This window comes from Prionailurus viverrinus, chromosome F1 (genome assembly GCF_022837055.1).
Source record: "Prionailurus viverrinus isolate Anna chromosome F1, UM_Priviv_1.0, whole genome shotgun sequence".
NCBI lineage: Eukaryota > Metazoa > Chordata > Mammalia > Carnivora > Felidae > Prionailurus > Prionailurus viverrinus.
In genome coordinates, this window is record NC_062577.1 from 20,882,513 (window position 1) to 20,902,868 (window position 20,356).

The 20,356-nt window shown below is 41.4% G+C and overlaps 1 protein-coding gene across 1 annotated transcript in view; it reads left to right on the forward strand.

The window, feature by feature from the left end:
• The first annotated feature begins 19,587 nt into the window (after positions 1–19,587).
• NIBAN1 (niban apoptosis regulator 1) overlaps positions 19,588–20,356 on the forward strand; it is a 151,584-nt gene continuing 150,815 nt past the window's right edge. Inside the window, exon 1 of the mRNA XM_047840839.1 lies at positions 19,588–19,768. Within this exon, the coding sequence (XP_047696795.1) occupies positions 19,714–19,768 (55 nt within the window). The 5' untranslated portion in view covers positions 19,588–19,713. The remainder of the gene's footprint in view (positions 19,769–20,356) is intronic.

The window sequence follows — 20,356 nt, forward strand, 5'->3', positions numbered from 1 at the left end:
AATGAGAAGCTTAACTTTTCACTCAGTAACAATCATTTGAGTAATGGGATATGCATAAGACTCATCTATAAGAATTAAAAGCATTCAGAATACCTTTATGGGGGGGAATCAGAGGTTAAGCTGATAACTTTTAAACTTTCAGGGCAAAAATATTAACATGAGGACAATCAGGAGTAATAGGCAAGTACCCCAACTATCTGGCATAAATATTTGGGGACTTAGTCCTATATACCTTGACTCCTGTTGCTCTCCTTACTTACATTTCTTGGATTCATTCCTATTATCTGCCTAGTCTCAGTGCCTCCAAAGAAGCTACCTCAATCATATAAAGCTTGTGTTAATAGAATATAGCATCTAACGTTGGCTTCCGAGTATTTCACTCATTCCATCTGAATATTCCCCTTCTTCTATCATCTGACTTGGGCCGTCCATCAGCTCCTCTGGCTTCCCTTGCTTGATGACCTGCTTTTGATGTGCTTCTCTGGCTCATGCTCTTTATTCTCCTTCAGAGAGTAACTGTGTATAGAGGTACCCCTGTGACCCTCCTGGGCCTGTGGAACTATTCAGGCAGACCCATTTGCTACCAGGCCTCCCATCAGAGGAAGGGAATATTGTATTGGGTTCATCTATAAGTCTGGATACACTCTGCTATCTTTTTCTCAGGTGAAGATTTGCCTAGCATCCTCCAACTCTCAGATGCCTGTCTGCTCTATAGAGTTCCTGATTAATGGATCATGGTTTCTGCATTTAATTTTCAATTCTGGCCTACCAGTTGATTTGTGTACTTCTGGCAAGCCCCAGCATGTGAGCCTTAATAACAGTCCTAGTACACCCACAATTGCTATTCTTCCTGTTCCTATTTCGTGACTACAAAAAGGCACACCACATAAAAAAGAATGAAATTCTGATACATGCTACAGCATGGATGAACCTTGAAGACATTATGCTAAATGAAATAAGCCAGACATAGAAGAACAAATATTGTATGATTCCACTTATATAAGGTACCTAGAATAAGCAAATTCATAGAGACAGAAAGTAGACTAGAAGTTACTGAGGGCTTGGGTTACGGCAATGGGGAGCTATTATTTAATGGTTACAGGGTTTCTGTTTGGAGTAATGAAAAAGTTTTGGAAATATATCGTGTTGATGGTTGCATACATGGTGACTGTAATTAATGCCACCAAATTGTATACTTAACAGTGGTTAAAATGGTAAATTTCATGTCATGCATAATTGATCACAACAGAACAAAACAGCACAATAATATGTCCTTGACCTTTTTCAGTGCCTGCAGGGCTGCTTGCTCCCTTTTCATCTGCCTTAGGGCTCAGCAGCCTTTGATCCTTTTATTTTTTTGCCCTCTAACTCTGGGGAGTCTCATCCAGTTTGCTAATGATGACTCAACGTATATTTTTACCCTAAATTCTCTCCCAAACATTAGACCCCAGTTATTGAGTGATTACTTGAAATCTCCACCTGGATATTCCTCCAGCTCTTTAATTTCATCACCCCCCAACTGAACTCATCTTCCTCTTCTCACAGACAGTTTTTCCTTCTGTAAGTCATCAGCCTTCTGTTCTCCACCAGCCAGTTTCCCAGCCTGGACACTCCATTTCCCACATCTAGTCCCTCACAAAGCCCAGTCTTTCTCATTCACCTTGGGCAATGCTCCACCACATACCCCACAGCCAAGCCAAACTACATTTGACTCTTGTGTCTCGGAAAATCTCCTTCTGCCTGTGATATTTGGGGATGAATTTCCTTGCTTTAGTGTCTGTTGTCCTTACCCTCAAATTCTCTGCCCTTTCAATTTCAGAGACCTGGGTGGGAAGTTTGGCTTCTTGGTCAGGCTGTTTGTTACCTTTTCTTTGCCATCAGTCTCCTCTCTTCAGCAGAATAACCTGCCGTCCTTCCTGCCTAGGGAAGGTGTTCTTGGAAATTGTTGTAAATGGAATCATTTTATAAAGCACATTGCAATTCCTTGTAGTTACTTGTTTACTTGTCTAATGCTCTCCCCCAATAGACTCTAATCTTAGATGTGGGGGCTGTGTCCGGATCCTGTGTGCCACCGGGTCTGTGGTCGGTGCTCCTTAGAGAGCGCCAATATCTGCATATATAAACTTCCAGAGAACTAGACGTGTTTTCAGCACTTGGGGTTCACAGATTTTTCAGCAAGGTCAATTCATTTTATGTTTTATTCTCTCTTTGCTTTAGCTATTTACTCAATGGCTGTCACCCAGTCACCCAGAGCATTGTTATAATTATATGTCCCTCTTGCTTTTTGTGGCGGCTCCAGGTGCTTTCCTGTTTGTTCAGATTTCAGAGGTTTTGTTTTGTTTTGTTTTAAATATTTTATATTTAAGCAATCTCTACACCCAACATGAGGCTCAAACTCACAACCCCAAGATCAAGAGTCGTACACTCTCACAACTGAGCCAGCCAGGCACCCCAAATTTCATAGGTTTTTAAACTTATTGGGACACATCTCAAAGGTAGATATTGCAACACAATCTGGATATAAGCTATAAGACTGAAAAAAAAAATCCTAGGGAAATCTCTGAAATTAGTGCTCCTTCAGAGTATTTAAAGTTGCATCACTTTCTCATTGTCTCATTTATAGATGGCTTAGCACGTTCTCAAAACAATAAGTCACATGTTATTAACATTAAAATGACCCACAATTAATTTTATTGTTTTAATGGTGGATCTTTTTGTACCATAATTAGAGACTGTAGGATTCCAAAGCAGATTTGGAATTTATGTTTCTGAATAAATGCTACCAAAGGGAGAGACACCAGCTCCTAATCACTTCAATCTTCTTTTTTTCAAGGTAAGAACTTTTTTTACCTTTATTTTTTTAAGTGATCTCTATGCCCAACGTAGGGCTCATACAACCCTAAGATCAAGAGCCATGTGCTCTGCCCACTGAGCCAGCCAGGCATTCATACTTCAATCTTTTCAGTACTAGTTTATTTTTGATCTGTTGCAAATGGCATAGCTATTGTATCAGTCATGATTCTCCAGAGAAACGGAACTAATTATGTATGTATGATATGTAATATAATATAGGATCTTAATAAAATATAAAAATTTATTTATTTATTTGGCTTTAATAACAGACATCTATTTTCTTACAGTTCTGGAGGCTGGAAGTTCTCTCGCTCTGCCTTGTAGATGACCACCCTCTTACTGCCTATTTGCATGACCTTTTCTCTGTGCATGCCCATCCCAGGTGTCCGGAAATGCATATGTATATTTATGCTTATTTAAGGTTTGTGTGATCGGCGCAGCTTTATTTAGAGGCACTGAGACTGGAGAGACAATTGGAGTGAATGAACAAGAAATAAGTAGAGTGAAGGAGTCAGAGTGTACAGGACCAAGGTCCCCAAATATTTATGCCAGATAGTTGGGACACCTGCCTATTTCTGATTGCCCCTGAAGAGTGTTCTGGGACCCATTTTCAATGTGGGAAGGGGTTTCCCCACACATCTGGGACAGCAGCAGGGCATTCTACTATTCAACTTAACTCTGACACTGTCTGCCAAGAGATAGCATCAGATTCCACAGGCTAGGAACTCAGTCCCACAAGACTACCCCACCTCCACCCCCCACTTCAGAAGCTAATCTCTAATCCAGATTGGTACCTGTACTTCTGGCTCTAAATCAGAGGTTCCCATGACCCTTTCCTTAGGTTTGATTAATTTGGAAGAGACGCATAGGACAAGGCATGGGGAAAACGCCAGGAGATTCCAGGCCCTCCCAGAGCCCACCACTTTCCCAGCATGTCCACAGGCTCACTGATTGAGAGGCTCTCTGCCCTCTCCACTGGGGTTTTAATGGAGGCTTCACTACATAGGCATGTTTGATTAAATCATTGACCGGCCCCTGGAGATTGAACTCAATTTCCAGTCCCTCTCCCTCCCAACCTAGGAGGATGGGAGTGTGTGTGTGTGTTGGGGGGGGGGGGGGGTGGTGAGGGTGGGACCTTCTGATCACAGGGTTGACTCCCCTGGCAACCAGTCCCATCCTTTGGTTACCTAGGGCTTTCCAAAGTTACTCATTAATATAAAAAAAGACACCTTTATCGTTCTCACCACTTAGGAAATTCTAGGTGTTTTTGGACATTTGATTTTCTTCCCAAACATTTGTTTTTACAAAAATAATTTTGTTTTTTCAAGTTTTGAGTATTTAATAAGAGATTTAGTTTTTCTTAAAAAAAATTTTTTTTTAATGTTTATTTTTGAGAGAGAGAGAGACAGGCAGAGAGAGAAGGAGACAGAATCTGAAGCAGGCTCCAGGCTCAACACAGAACCCAATGCAGGACTTAAACTCATAAACTGCAAGATCATGACCTGAGCTGAAGTGGACCCTTAACCAACTGAGCCACTCAGGTGCCCCAGAGATTTAGTTTTTATAATTTGCAGTGTTTAAAAATTTATTTAAAAAATGTATATTTATATGCTTTATAATCCAATACATATAAAAGAATAAATTGTTAAAGGTCTTTTTCTTTTCTTGTCTGTCCCAACCTTATTGCCGTTGGTAACCCATGTTATTAGTTTCTTGTATATTCTTACAGAGATATTTTATGTATATACAACAAGTATGTACATATATTTATCCATACTTTTTATATCAAATGATGGCATACTACACATATTGTGTCTGGTGTGGTTTTTTCTTTTAACTTAACACTAAATCATGAAGATCTTTCCATAACAAAATTTAAAGAAATTTTCCTTTTTTTTTTGAGATTCATTCATTCATTCATTCATTCACTCATTCATTTTAAGTAAGCTCTATCCCAAACATGGGGCTCAAACTCATCACCCCAAGATCAAGAGTCACATACTGTACTGATTGAACCAGCGAGGCACCCAGAATTTAAAGGAAATTTTCATTCTTTTTTGTTGTTGTTACAGCTACAGTAGTGTTCAGTTTTATCACTGCTCCAAAATTTATTTCACTGGACCCTCGTGGACCAGAGATGCTACAAAGGATAACCTTCTACAAATATCATTTTACAAGTATACAAATAATTCAATAGGATACATTCCTAAAGTGGAATTGCTACCTTGAGGAGTTTACACATTTGTAATGCTGATTGATGTTGTCAAATTACTCTTCAGTTGTATCACTTTGCACTCTGGCCAGCAATTTATGAGAAGGCCTGTTTCCCACACATTCCCCAATTGAAAAGGTGACCCAAGAAATAGTAACTCAGTGTAGTTTTAATGTGAAATTCTCTTTTTATGAGTAAGTTGAGCATTTTTCATATATTTAAGAGCCATTCATTTGTCAACATGCACTATTCATATCCTGTATCATTTCCTATTTGGTGGTGGTGTTTTTAATAGGCTTAAGGGAACTCTTTATTAGGAAAATTAGCCTTAAATCCCAGGTTCAAATGGCAAAATTTCCCAACTTTTCATTTGTCTTTTGATTACCAGTATTTCCTTATATGGCCTTGAGGGTTTTTTTAATGTTGCATTATACTCATAATTAAATCAACGTCTTTAAAATGAATCAGAAATCAAAGAACCTTATAGTAAAATAAAAAACAAACCCAATGGGCATAGAGCTGTAATCTTATACAAAGTGTATGTAGTATGTACATGTTCTGAATCCTCTTTTTTTTTTCCCATATCAACATTGCAATATGTCTTAAATTATAATGGTTTATTCAACAATTATCCCATCTACATGGGGCCTCTAGGTTTTGTTTCATACTTGGAAAGGAATTGCATAGCTTTGCCAGTACTTTTTAAATTATATTTTGATTTGTCAATTTTTGTGTAAAGTTTGAGCTTTATTTTTCCAGATGATTACCATGTATCTCAATGAAATTCTGTGCCAGTTAAAATGCTTTCAGCTCTAAGTGGCAACCAACAAAACAGCTTAAGTAATTAGTATGTTTATTAACTCCCATAAAAGAAATCTGTGGTAGGGTCATTCCAGAGTTGGTTAATTCAAGGGTTCAACAATGATTTCAAGGACCTAGGTTCCTTCCACTTTTCTGTTTGTTAACTCTATTCTTTTATTCAGACTAAAAACTAAGGGCTGTGTCTCTTTTACGTTGTACTCAAAATAAGCTTGGTATTACAAGAATTCCACTTAATTAGACAACGATTTTTTTGTACCGCTAAACTTAGATGATCAGGTTAGCAGAATATTTTCATACTGCAAATCAGTGAAAAGTAGGAGTTACACCTTCAGAAGTCTAATGGAGGCTGTGTGGTTATACCCTGGAGTAGGATTTGGGAAAACCGATGGAAAATGGCCAAGAATTACTCCAGCTCTTCACCAAATTCCGCAGCCCACCTGCATCTGAACCCAGGTACCTGTCTTTCCCTTGAGTTACAGTGAGAGAGGCATCCTTGCTCCATCCAAGGCCCCAGGCCATGTTCCACATGGCTATTCCCCTGCTCTCCTTTACCAACACATTCACTGGATTGTTTCCGTTAGCAGTCTCTCGGCCTTCCATCCCCACTCCTGCCACAATTCCATCTCTCTTCCACACTCTGAAAGCCATGCTGCTTTTCTGTCCTCATCTCCCCTTCTAACCTCCATACTCCAGCCAGGCTTTCATTCCCCCCATTCTCCCACCCCCATATCAATGAGAAAGAGTGCTTATTAAGGTTGCCTGCTTCAACGTCCAGGAAGCCATACTCTTCTGATTTTCCCCTGACTTGCCTGGTAGCTTTTTCTCAGCCCTTCTCCCAGCTCCCCCTCCTCCTGCAGGCCTCCTGTAGTGCTCCAGGCTCTGGCCTCAGTTCTCTCTTCTCTACCTCCACTTTCCTCTAGAACCATGGCTTTAATTTTCACCTATTTACTGATGATTTCTAAATCCATACCTCCTCTCCTGACTTCTAGCCTGAGGCCTAAATTTATTCATCCAATGACCTTTTGGCATTTTCCATGTCAATATTTAATAAAAATGTCAAACCAGGGCACCTAGCTGGCTCCATCAGGAGAGCACGTGACTCTCGGTCTTGGGGTCATGAGTTCAAGCCCCATGTTGGGCATGGAGTCTACTTAAAAAAAAAATGTCAAATTTAACATGTCCAAAGCAGAACTACTCATTTCCCCTTTCCTCCCAATTAATTCTTCCCAGAGTCTTCCCCATCATTGTACATGGCACACTCATTTCCTAACTGCCCACATGCATCTATCAGCAAGTCTTGCAGGTGCTTACAAAACATGCTTGAGCATGGCCCCTGGCCCCCTGTCCACTGCTACACCCTAGTCCAAGTGACCACCATCAAGCCTGGATTACCAGGACGGCCTTCCAAGGGGCTCACAGCCTCCCCTCATTCCCACTCTGGCCCCTTCTCCACATAGCAGCCTGAGTGGTTTGTCTACAATGAAAATTTGGTTATATGACTCCTCTCCTTGAAACCTTCCGTACAGTGTCTCATCACCCTCTGTAATAAAACCCAACTCCTTTTCCTCTACACCTAACTTCATCTCAGTCCATTTTATCCTCTCTTCCTTCCAGGTGAAACACCATAGCTGGGTTTTTCTCCCCCGTCAAGCACACCAAGCTTGTTCCCATCTCAGGACCTTTGCACTTGCACTTGGAATACTCTTCCTTCATACATTTGCATGGATATGTGCTCATGACTCAAAGCTCAGCTCACATGAGAGTTCTTAGAGAGCCCCGTGCTGAGCAATATGCTAACTCAATGGGTCTCTTCCCACCCTCCATCATTCTCCACTACAATATTCTATATTAGTGTTTTCATAGCATCATTTATCAGGACCTGAAACTATTTACTCATGGACATGTTAATCCTCTCTCCCCACTGGAATATAAGCTCTTTTGAAGGCAGAGACCTTGACGTCTTAGGCTCTGCTGTATGTCCATTATCTGAAACAATGCCAAACATTTACCTAGTAGTGGGTACTCCATAAATGTTTGGTAACTGATTTACTACTCCTATCTCTGTTTTGGGCAATCATTTTTACCTCTTCTGATCTCACTTCCTTCAATATTAAGATGAGGAAACTTTTTACATAAAGATTTTTTTTATTTTATTTATTTATTTATTTTTTTAAATTTATTTTTGGGACAGAGAGAGACAGAGCATGAATGGGGGAGGGGCAGAGAGAGAGGGAGACACAGAATCGGAAACAGGCTCCAGGCTCTGAGCCATCAGCCCAGAGCCTGACGCGGGGCTCGAACTCACGGACCGCGAGATCGTGACCTGGCTGAAGTCGGACGCTTAACCGACTGCGCCACCCAGGCGCCCCTTAAAGATTTTTTTAAATGTTTATTTATTTTAAAGACAGAGAGACACAGCACAAGCAGGGTCAGGGTAGACAGAGAGGGAGACAGAATCTGAAACAGGCTCCAAGCTCTGAGCTGTCAGCACAGAGCCCTATGCGGGTCTCGAATCCACGAACCATGAGATCATGACCTGAGCCAAAGTTGGACACTCAACTGACTGAGCCACCCAGGAGCCCCCTTAAAGATTTTTTAAAAGTAATCTCTACACACCCAATGTGGGGCTTGAACCTACAACCCAGAGATCAAGAGTTGCACACTCTATTGACTGAGCCAGCCAGGTGCCCATACAATGAAGAAATTTTAAAAGAAAGGTCACCTGAAATTCCATCTGGCTCAGTCCACAATGACTATGCCTTATAACTTATGGCAATTACAGGAAAAACCTTATTGCACCAAAGATTTGTATCTATTGTAGAACATTTATTCATTCATTCATCAAACCTTTACTGAGTGCTGACCATAAGCCTGGCACTGTTGTAGGCACCGGAGGTCAAGTCATAGCCATCAAAATTATAGTGCATCAGTCTCAACAAACAAACTCAGAAAGTTGAGACTATCCTTGTCCTCCAGCAGTTTTTCTACTGATATTTCACTTCCTTAGTATTACTTACTTTATCTACCCTGGGCTCCCTCAAATTTATTATTGCTCTTCCAGTAGTTAATTTCCAAGAATTCTAGCATTAAGTGATAGAATTTATGTGGCTATAACTTTCATAGCACCATGTAAAACAAAGCTATTAAGGTTGCCAAATTTCTGCCAATCTGATTTAGTTCTTTTAAAAAAATTTTTTTAATGTTTATTTTTAAAAACTTTTTAAAATGCTTATTTTTGAGAGCGAGAGAGAGAGACACAGAGGTGAGTGGGGGAGGGGCAGAGAGAGAGAGAGAGAGAGAGGGAGACACAGAATCCAAAACAGACTCCAAGCTCTGAGCTGTCAGCACAGAGCCTGGCGTGGGGCTTGAACTCCAGAATAGCAAGATCATGACCTAGGCTGAAGACAGATGTTTAACCAACTAAGCCACCCAGGTGCCCCTAATGTTTATTTATTTTTGAGAGAGAGAGAGAGAGACAAAGCACAGGCAAGAGGGGGCAGAGAGAGAGGGAGACACAGAATCCGAAGCAGGTTCCAGGATCTGAGCTGTCAGCAGGGAGCCCTACACAGCACTAGAACCCATGACCTGAGCCGAAGTCAGACTCTCAACCAACTGAGCCACCCAGGAACCCCTGATTTGGTTCTAATCCAACCTTTGCCATGCTTCCCAATTTAACTGCAGCATGCCTTGAACTAAAATTTCAAACTTTATGAATTATGTTTTTAAAAAAATGAATAAAATGAGAGTAATAAGGGACTATATTCATACATATTCAGGTCATGAAGTGCAGAAGGACTGTTAATTCTCATGTCAAAATTTGAGACAGCTAATCTTAAATCTGAATTGGAATTAGTGTATATGTAGGGCCAGTAATTAATCAAATGTCTAGAGTGAAAATAAATCACTTTCAAAACTGACTACTGAGAATAAGAAATGACTGAGAAAAGTAAATTGTTATATATTGTGCTGCCATTTGTTGGCATACACCGCAAATCGCTCATAGAAAGTAATGCTTACTTATACCTGCTTTAATCAATTCTACAAAGGGATACAGTATAGCTATATCACGTTTTATTCTTGCATATAAGCACTACATTTAAGGTCTTATGTTGGTCAAAATGGTTTTGGTTAGGAAGGAGGACAGAAATCCAGTTCAGATTTGTTTAACAAACAAAAATGGGAAGGATCTATTGTTTCACAGAACTGTGCAAACCAGGACTCAATAATGTGATGTCATCTGAGATTTATTTTCTGTCAATCAGGGGTTCTCCTTTTGGTAGACAAATATCTGGTAGCAGCTCAGGATTACTATCCTCCCAGTTCATCAACCTTAGGGGAAATAAACAGTCTTTTTCAGTAGTTGCTAATAGAATAATCCTGGGCAAGATCCTGATTTTCCCAGTTGGGAAACAGATTAACCAAATATATTTTATTTTATTTTATTTTTTTTATGAAATTTATTGACAAATTGGTTTCCATACAACACCCAGTGCTCATCCCAAAAGGTGCCCTCCTCAATACCCATCACCCACCCTCTCCTCCCTCCCACCCCCCATCAACCCTCAGTTTGTTCTCAGTTTTTAACAGTCTCTTATGCTTTGGCTCTCTCCCATTCTAACCTCTTTTTTTTTTTTTTCCTTCCCCTCCCCCATGGGTTCCTGTTAAGTTTCTCAGGATCCACATAAGAGTGAAACCATATGGTATCTGTCTTTCTCTGTATGGCTTATTTCACTTAGCATCACACTCTCCAGTTCCATCCACGTTGCTACAAAAGGCCATATTTCATTTTTTCTCATTGCCACATAATATTCCATTGTGTATATAAACCACAATTTCTTTATCCATTCATCAGTTGATGGACATTTAGGCTCTTTCCATAATTTGGCTATTGTTGAGAGTGCTGCTATGAACATTGGGGTACAAGTGCCCCTATGCATCAGTACTCCTGTATCCCTTGGATAAATTCCTAGCAGTGCTATTGCTGGGTCATAGGGTAGGTCTATTTTTAATTTTCTGAGGAACCTCCACACTGCTTTCCAGAGCGGCTGCACCAATTTGCATTCCCACCAACAGTGCAAGAGGGTTCCCGTTTCTCCACATCCTCTCCAGCATCTATAGTCTCCTGATTTGTTCATTTTGGCCACTCTGACTGGCGTGAGGTGATACCTGAGTGTGGTTTTGATTTGTATTTCCCTGATAAGGAGCGACGCTGAACATCTTTTCATGTGCCTGTTGGCCATCCGGATGTCTTCTTTAGAGAAGTGTCTATTCATGTTTTCTGCCCATTTCTTCACTGGGTTATTTGTTTTTCGGGTGTGGAGTTTGGTGAGCTCTTTATAGATTTTGGATACTAGCCCTTTGTCCGATATGTCATTTGCGAATATCTTTTCCCATTCCGTTGGTTGCCTTTTAGTTTTGTTGGTTGTTTCCTTTGCTGTACAGAAGCTTTTTATCTTCATAAGGTCCCAGTAATTCACTTTTGCTTTTAATTCCCTTGCCTTTGGGGATGTGTCGAGTAAGAGATTGCTACGGCTGAGGTCAGAGAGGTCTTTTCCTGCTTTCTCCTCTAAGGGTTTGATGGTTTCCTGTCTCACATTTAGGTCCTTTATCCATTTTGAGTTTATTTTTGTGAATGGTGTGAGAAAGTGGTCTAGTTTCAACCTTCTGCATGTTGCTGTCCAGTTCTCCCAGCACCATTTGTTAAAGAGGCTGTCTTTTTTCCATTGGATGTTCTTTCCTGCTTTGTCAAAGATGAGTTGGCCATACGTTTGTGGGTCTAGTTCTGGGGTTTCTATTCTATTTCATTGGTCTATGTGTCTGTTTTTGTGCCACCAAATATATTTTAAAGGCCCTCATGTTCCTAGATTATTCTTTTCTCCTGCAAAACTGCTATCCCTTCAGTGAGCTGATATTAGCTAAATTTTAAAAGGATGTAATCTGATTAAATAGATTCACTTTAAGGTATTTAATATGATAGTTTTATCATTTGCAACCTAAATGAACTAATAATTGCCACAGTGTCAAAATAAGAAGGCATTTAATGCATCATGGATGAAGACTGCTTTAATCACGTGTAAGTCATCGTGTATTTTTTCCATACACGAGGCATATAAATCTGGACATCTCTGCCCTACTACCCATACGATATACGAGTGCAAATATTTGGGGATGAATCAGGGGATGCTGTGTGAGTGGTCTGCCCTTGGTTCAGGTCATAAGGGGTGCGTTGTCTGTAGAGAACAGAAAAGCAATAAAACTAAGTCAGTTTTCATTTTTTTAAATTATCACATACAGAAATGATAAGCGATGTCAGTGATGTAGTGCCCCTCCCACCCTAATGGACCAGTCCCACTGTTCCTGCATCCCCTTGGGGTGCCTCGCCAATTCTTCCTTCCATCTCTCCGTTCAAGCACACCAGAATAGAAGTCAGAGCCCTGGAATATTATTTTTCACAACTATTGGTACCTGACTAGAAGAATTAATGTGTTTTGTGACTTGCACTATAAAGAGTGAACTGTGACTCCGAGAGGAAAAAATCAAAAGGCTGCTTTACAAAATAGATTATAACTACTGTCAGAATGTGTGTTATAAGCAGTAAGCTTAAGCTTATATAATAAAATAATAGAATTAGCACCCCAAATAACTTCAACAGGAAAATTCTGGAAAAGCAATTCATTTGTCAGATGAGCATAAGAACTTTGTAAGAAATAGGTGAATAATGCCAAATGACTGGTAAACTAATTTAAGTGCAAGCATAGGAATTTGATTTGGACCAGAGTCTGTCATTTTCCTCATTGCCATGGAGCCCTCACCCCACACGGAGTATCACTGCTGGTCCAGCAGGTGGCACTCTTCCCTTTGTGCACTAGTACTAAACTAACACCTTGCCCAAGTACAAGGGAGTTTAGAGTCTTGCCTTCAGAACCAGTAGAATCTGCTTATCTATGGCAATAATAGGTTATTGCTTATACAAGGGCAACTGTGTTGGTCTGGTCTTTGTCACGTTTGAAGATGGATACCTAAACATCTAAATGCCCCCCCTGGTTCTAGAGTTTGTCATCCTTAGTTCTAAGCCTTCATTAGTTTCTGTTAAAATACTTGTACTTCTAATGACTAAGATATTATGCAATGCTAGAGAGCTATATAAAATTGCGATGATTCATATTTGAAAAGTACGTTGGCACATACCTATACAGTCAATTAATCTACAACAAAGGAGGCAAAAATATACAATGGGGAAAAGACAGTCTTTTCAATAAATGATACTGGGAAAACTGGACAGCTACATGCAAAAGAATGAAACTGGACCACTTCCTTGCACCATACACAAAAATAAACTCAAGATGGATTAAAGACCTAAATGTTAAGACCTAAATCCATATACTCCTAAAAGAAAACATAGGTAGTAATGTCTTGGACGTGGGCTTTAGCAACATATTCATGGCTATGTTTCTTCAGACAAGGAAACAAAAGCAAAAATAAGCTACTGGTACTACACCAAAATAACCAAAATAAAAAGCTTTTGCACAGCAAAGGAAACCAATACAGAAGGAATAAACAAAACAAAAAAGAAACCTAGTAAGTGGGAGAAGAGATTTGCAAATGATTTATCCATTAAGTGTTAATGTCTAAAATATATAAAGAACTTATACAACTCAACACTAAAAAAAAATTAGCTTAAAAAATGGTCATAGGACCTCAATAGACATTTTCCAAAGAAAATATATAGATGGCCAACAGACACATGAAAAGGTGTTCAGCATTACCCATTACCAGGGAAATGCAAATCAAAAGCGCAATGATGTATCAGCTCATACCAGTCAGAATGGCTAGTATCAAAAAGACAAAACAAGTGATGGTGAGGATGTGGAGAAAAGGGAACTCTCACGAACTGTTGGTGGGAATGTAAATTGGTGTAGCCACTGTGGGAAACAGCATGGAGGTTCCTCAGAAAATGATGGGGTGCCTGGGTGACTCAGTCGGTTGAGCATTCAGCTTCAGTTCAGGTCATGATCTTCCGGTTCGTGAGTTTGAGCCCCACATCGGGCTCTGTGCTGACAGTTCAGAGCCTGGAGCCTGCTTCAGATTCTGTGTCTCTCTCTCCCTCTGCCCCTCCCCTGCTCGTGCTCTGTCTCTCTCTCAAAAATAAATAAACATTAAAAAATATATATTAAACAAAAAAAATGAGAAGGGAATGTTAAGGGAAGATTGGAGGGTGCTGAAGACCAATGTAATTGATTTTACAATTTGTATATGGTTGGCCAATCTTCAAAGAAGATAACTGAATAAAGAACATAAGGAAGTACATTTAATAAGCAAAATAATTTGCAATGTGTGTTAGACTAAGTGGGTCAATGTCTTTAATATATAAAAAACTCTTCCAAATCAATAAGAATAAAAAATAAAGGGGTGCCTGGGTGGCTCACTCAGTTAAGGAACTGACTCTTGATATTGGCTCAGGTCATGATCTTCCAGTTTGTGGGTTTGAGTCCCGTATTGGACTCTGCACAAATAGCGAGAAGCCTGCTTGGGATTCTCTCTCTCTTCCCTCTCTCTCTGCCTCTCCCCAGCTTGAGTACGTGTGCATGCTCACATATTCTCTCTCTCCCAAAACCAATAAATAAACATTTAAAAAAATCAATAGAAAAACAGAAAAGTATCAGAATAACCTGTATAGCCAGAAAGTCCATGGAAAAACAATGAATCTTTCTCTTTAAGCATTTCATAATTAAATCACAGGATGTGATACTTATTTTGGCTCCTAAATTACCAAATATTTAAATGATTAATGAGGGGTACCTGGGTGGCTCAGTCGGTTAAGCATCCGACTTCGGCTCATGGTTTGTACATTCCCACCAACAGTTCGTGAGAGTTCCCTTTTCTCCACATCTTCACCATCACTTGTTTTGTCTTTTTGATACTAGCCATTCTGACTGGTATGAGCTGATACATCATTGCACTTTTGATTTGCATTTCCCTGGTAATGGGTAATGCTGAACACCTTTTCATGTGTCTGTTGGCCATCTATATATTTTCTTTGGAAAATGTCTATTGAGGTCCTATGACCTTCGGCCCCCTGCGTCGGGCTCTGTGCTGACAGCTCGGAGCCGGGAGCCTGCTTTGGATTCTGTGTCTCCCTCTCTCTCTGCCCCTCCTCTGCTCATGCTCTGTCTCTCTCACTCTGTCAAAAATAAATAAATATTAAAAAAATTTTTTCAAATGACTAATGAAAATAATGATGATAATTAAAAAAAGATATGAAAATACCCAATGTGACTGAGAAGTAGGGAAACAAGCATGCATACATTGCTGCTAGACAGGTGATTTAAGTTACATTTATGCAATGAACTATTATTGACCTAGATCTAGACATTTATTTAAATGGAAATACTCCAAATGAAAAATTATAACACAGATTATAGAATATATAAAGAGCATCACCTCATTTTGGTTATTAAGTAACTATAAGTAAGTTTTTATATAATTATAAATTAGAGTTGCACTTATGTTGTGTAAATCTGTAGGAATCTATACCAAAATGGTGATTGGGATTACCTAAAGATTTTGATGTTGGGATTTGCATGCTTTTCCCCCCTTTTTTCTTTTTGTCAATAGTTTCTAATTTTTTATAGTAAGACCTGGATTATTTACATAATCAAAATTTATTTACATTATTTACATAATTTACAATTATTTACATAAACAAAAGACTTAATATAAAAGTGGTAGTACAGCAGTTAAGTGGGTGAATTCTGGAGTTTGATAAACCCAGGTGACAGATGACCTTTGCTATATTCCTTAAAGTTCTTTTTTTAAATTAAGCGTATTTATTTTGAGAGAGAGAGTGGGGAAGGGGCAGAGAGAGGGGGAGAGAGAGAAAAATCCCAGGCAGGCTCTGCACTACCAGTGCAGAGCCTGATGCGGGGCTGGAACTCACACACCACAAGATCGCGACCGGAGCCAAAGTCCGACGCTTAACCAACTGAGCCACCCAGACACCCCAGATTTCTTAAACTTCCTAACCTTGATTCTCTCGTGTTTAAAATGGTGATAATAACGTGCCTACTTCAATCAGTTTTTGCGAAGATGAAGCTAGATAACTTGTACGACCTACCATGTGTGTTTCTCATACAATCAAGTAATTACAGAGCTCCTGCCCCTACATTACACAGCAGTACAGGCTCCCTGGGGAAATGCAGAGAAGTGTGAGATTGTCCCTGCTGTGCAGGCAGTTAAATGCCCACATAGAGAGATGTCACTTACTCAAATGAGAACATGGCAAACAAGGGGTTCATAGTTCTAGGACATGTAAGAGAATCCCCGAACACATGCACATTTTAAAGGTACTAAATGTTGGGGCGCCTGGGTGGCTCAGTCAGTTGAGCGTCCAACTTCGGCTCAGGTTATGATCTCATGGTTCGTGACTTTGAGCCCCGCGTCGGGCTCTGTGCTAACAGCTCAGAGCCTGGAGCCTGCCTCAGATTCTGTGTCCCCCTCTCTCTCTGCCCCACCCCTCCTTGTGTGCTGTCTCTCTCTGTCTTTCAAAAATGAATGAACATAAAAAAATGTTTTTAAATAAATAAATAAAGGTACTAAATGTCTATTAATCTAATTTGCTCCTTTGAAAAAGGTAATCTAACTGGGTGAATTTTATGGTATGTGAATTATATCTCAATTAAGATGTTTCAAGGGTAATCATTTTAATATGTGCTCTTGACCTGAAAGAAGTGGTCTTAAGAGTACCTTAATACAGGGGCACCTGGGTGGCTCGGTTGGTTAAGTATCCAACTCTTGATTTAGGCTCAGGTCATGATCTCACGGTTCGTGACTTCAAGGCCTGTATTAGGCTCTACGTTGACTGCACGGAGCTTACTTGGAATTCTCTCTCTCCCTCTCTCTGCCCCTCCTCTGCTCATTCTCTCTCTCTCTCTTTCTCTCTCTCTCAAAATAACTAAATAAAACTTTAAAAAATTTTTAAATAAAAAAAGAGTATTTTAATACAAAATACATTAATGTAGTACAAAAACTAACATTGCATAGGAAATTTTCTAAACTAGCTGATTTGAATTGTATGAAGTTGACTCTGCTTCATAAAGTTATTGAATTGCTTGGAGACTCATTTTTAGTGTGTGATTAATAAAATGGTGCCCACATAGGATTTGCAAATATTAAATACTGCAACTAAAATAATGAATTCCTTATTTTTTCCTGTAAACTGGTTTGGGAAAAGGAGCTTTATTTGTTTGGGGAAAAAAAAAATGGGAGCAGAAGTTCTTTCTTAATGTAATATCAATGATTTGCAAGGTCTAATTAAAATTCCACTTTCTCTAAAGACTTGCTGCCTTGACCACTCTTGTTGTTACTGACAATAACAATCCTAGCTTCCATTTATTGAACACTTACTATGTTCCTGGGAATATGTTAAGTGTTTCACAGACCTGATCAGATGTAATTTTGATGACAGCACATAAGGGAAGTGTTATAAGCTCCGTCTAATAGATAGAGAGACTGAAACAAGTAAGTTAAGCTCTTTGACAGGGTCACATGGCGACTAAGTTATCAGGCTAGGATTTGAGGCTGAGACTGTGATTACAAAGCTTGTTGCTACTACACACATACAAATCCTTCCTCTTACCTGTTCCATCTGTGAGTGCTACAAATGAGCAACAAAGGAGAGACGAGAATAATCAGTCTTTTCTCAGATTGTTCCCAAACCAGAGGTGACAAGCCAACCCTCTGGCAGAAGATCCAAATCAGTTTTCTTCAACAACAATAACAGCATTCTGATGCACAATTATAGCTATTTATACAAGAAAAGGTATTACTACCCTGGGAAGATATACTTAATTCTAAGAGCTAACTTAAAATATTGAGAAAAAAGCTGAACATTGAAGAGTTTAAATTATTGAGTAGTTACCTGGAAATGCTATTTATTCATTGAGATTCACAGCTTTCATTGAGTCCAGATTCTATATTATATATTTCACTCATTCACTTATTCAATGGTTATTTATTGAACACCTATATGCCAGGTGCTGTTCTAGGCATTTGAGATACATCAGAGAACATGAGCAAAAATCCCTGCCCTTAAAGAAAAAAAATGAATAATAATATACATATAAAAGAAACAAGAAACAACATCAACAAAGAAAATCCCCAACCTTATGGAGTTTCCGTTTCAGTGGGGACAGATAAAGAAGCATATCAGATGATGCTAAGTGAAATGAATAATAATAATGAAGTGGAGTGGAGAGAGATGAGGGCTGGTGTATAAATGGGGTAAAAAAAATGCTTCTTTTGAAGTGTTAAGCATTTAAGCGGAGATTTGAATAAAATGAGAGACTTAGAGAGTGAACCAGGTGAATATCTGAGGGAAGAGCATCCCAGGCGAACCAAGAGCACATGCAACGGTGGTGTATCCTAGAAGAGCAAAAAGGCCAGTGGGGCCAACCAGAGAGCAAAGGGGAGAGTGGTGGTAGGTGAGGGCAGAGAGCAAGGGGGGCCTGGTGTCAGCCACAGACTGGGGCTTTTCCTCTGAAGGAGGAGGACCAGTCGGGAGGCTAGTGTAATCATCCAGGTGAGAAATGATGAGTGTCACAGCAGTGGGGGGTGGGGGGTGAGAAATGGTTGGATACTGGATACATTCTGAAAGCAGAAAGGAGAGGATTTATTGAAGGATTAGAGTGTAGGGTGAGAGAGATTGGGTGTGAGGTGTGAGAAATCTTTGTGTTAAAATGCTAGTTAATTTACTTTTGAGAGCAGAGCCTCTGAGTCCTGCTCAGGCCTGGTTCTTCTGTGTACAGGCCACTCGACCTTGGAGGTTAAGTCAATAGGAGTCACTGAAACTCTGATTACTAAGAATAGGAAGAAATGCATGGTGACCCTTCTGCCCCAGTGGAGTCTTATTTGGGAGAGGCTGCCAAGCTAAATAGTGGTTGTGGGAAAAGACTAGATGCCCTTTCTAACTATTTCCAGTTTGCTGAGGGGAAGAACTGGACCTAAAGGTGTAGGAACAGACTCTGATGGGGTTTTCAGAAGTTTCAGGACTAGGAACATATTGCAGGACCCAGCCTTAGGTTTTCCCTGGTTTTCTATTTCTTTTTTTCCCTTCATTCCCCACCCACTCCTTGGTCTAACATCATGGCTGAAGGAAGGTACAGTTTACTGTCGGTTCTCAAACCTTAGCAGGCCTCAGAATTACCTGGAATGCCCTGAGAAAAACACAGATTGCTGGGCCCACTCCTGGAGTTTCTAACCGGGGCGGGTGTGTGTGTGTGTGTGTGTGTGTGTGTGTGTGTGTGTGTTTAGAGGGTACACAGGGGTGGGGGAGCTGAAATTTTGCATCTCTAACAAGTTCTTAGGTGATGCTTGCGAACTGCTGCTTCTAGTACCAAAGGGCGTGCAAAGCAACGTCTTTAATTCCACCTTGTGACATGTGAGTGGCGAAGGTTCCAGCTCACAGAGGTTTCCAGTCACTAGGGAAATTGTGCACTTACCCCACGGCGTTTTCTCGGCTGCCCATAACCCGGGGAAAAAGCAAAGGCCGGCGAGGAGAAGGAACGAGCGGGCAGTCTTTCCAGACTGGACGTCCCCTCGGAGCTCCCCAGCGAAGCCAGGGCGGGAAGACAGCCCCCAGGCCAGCCCACAGATCCTCAGAGGGCGCGCGCGGACCTGGAGGAGGCGCCCCAGAAGGCGGCGCCTCTCGGAGGAAGTTTGTCCTTTAACTGCAGAGCCGGGTTCGCCTTCGCAGCAACCTCCAGGAGCGAGCAGCGGGCGCCCACGGGAGCCGTCAGCGTCGTCCCGGGTGCATCGCGCGCACCGCGGCCATGGGCGGCTCGGCCTCCAGCCTGCTGGACGAGGGCAAGTGCACCTACATCCGAGGTACGCGCGCGCGGGGGTCTTGCCCGGGGCGGGGCGCCCGCCCGGGGGGCCTGCACCGCCGCGCGGACCCTGACCCCAGAGGGCGCGTCGCCAGCGGGTGCCGGACCCGCCCTCCACCTGAGGCGCGCCACCGGCGGGCGTGGGGACCTCGGGAGCGCACGGCGCCTCGCGGGTCCAGCTCTCTCCCAGCTCCGGGGCCGCACGCCTGGGCTCCGGCGGGGCTGCGCTTCGGCCGGGGGCCCGCCGGCGGGGGATGCTCTGGGAAGTGCCGCGGCACGGTGGTGGGAGGCAGGTGCAGGCCGAGGGGTGGGGGCGCGACCCCGTTTTTTCCGCTCAGCCCGCCTTGGGGTCTGATCAGCACCTGGCCCAGAAACACCTCACCCTCGCCTCAGTTCTGGGCTCTTTCTGAACTTGCCCAAAGAGAGCCACGGGGATATCCCTCGTTTCTGGAGACTTCCCGGGGGATTCCCGGCCTGTAAAGCAGAATTTCCCTCCTGGTAACGTTGGCCTGTTTTTGTAAAACGCGGCGTCGGCCACATCTTTTCACTGGAACTTCAGATCACTTGTGGATGATTTCATCAGAGGCAG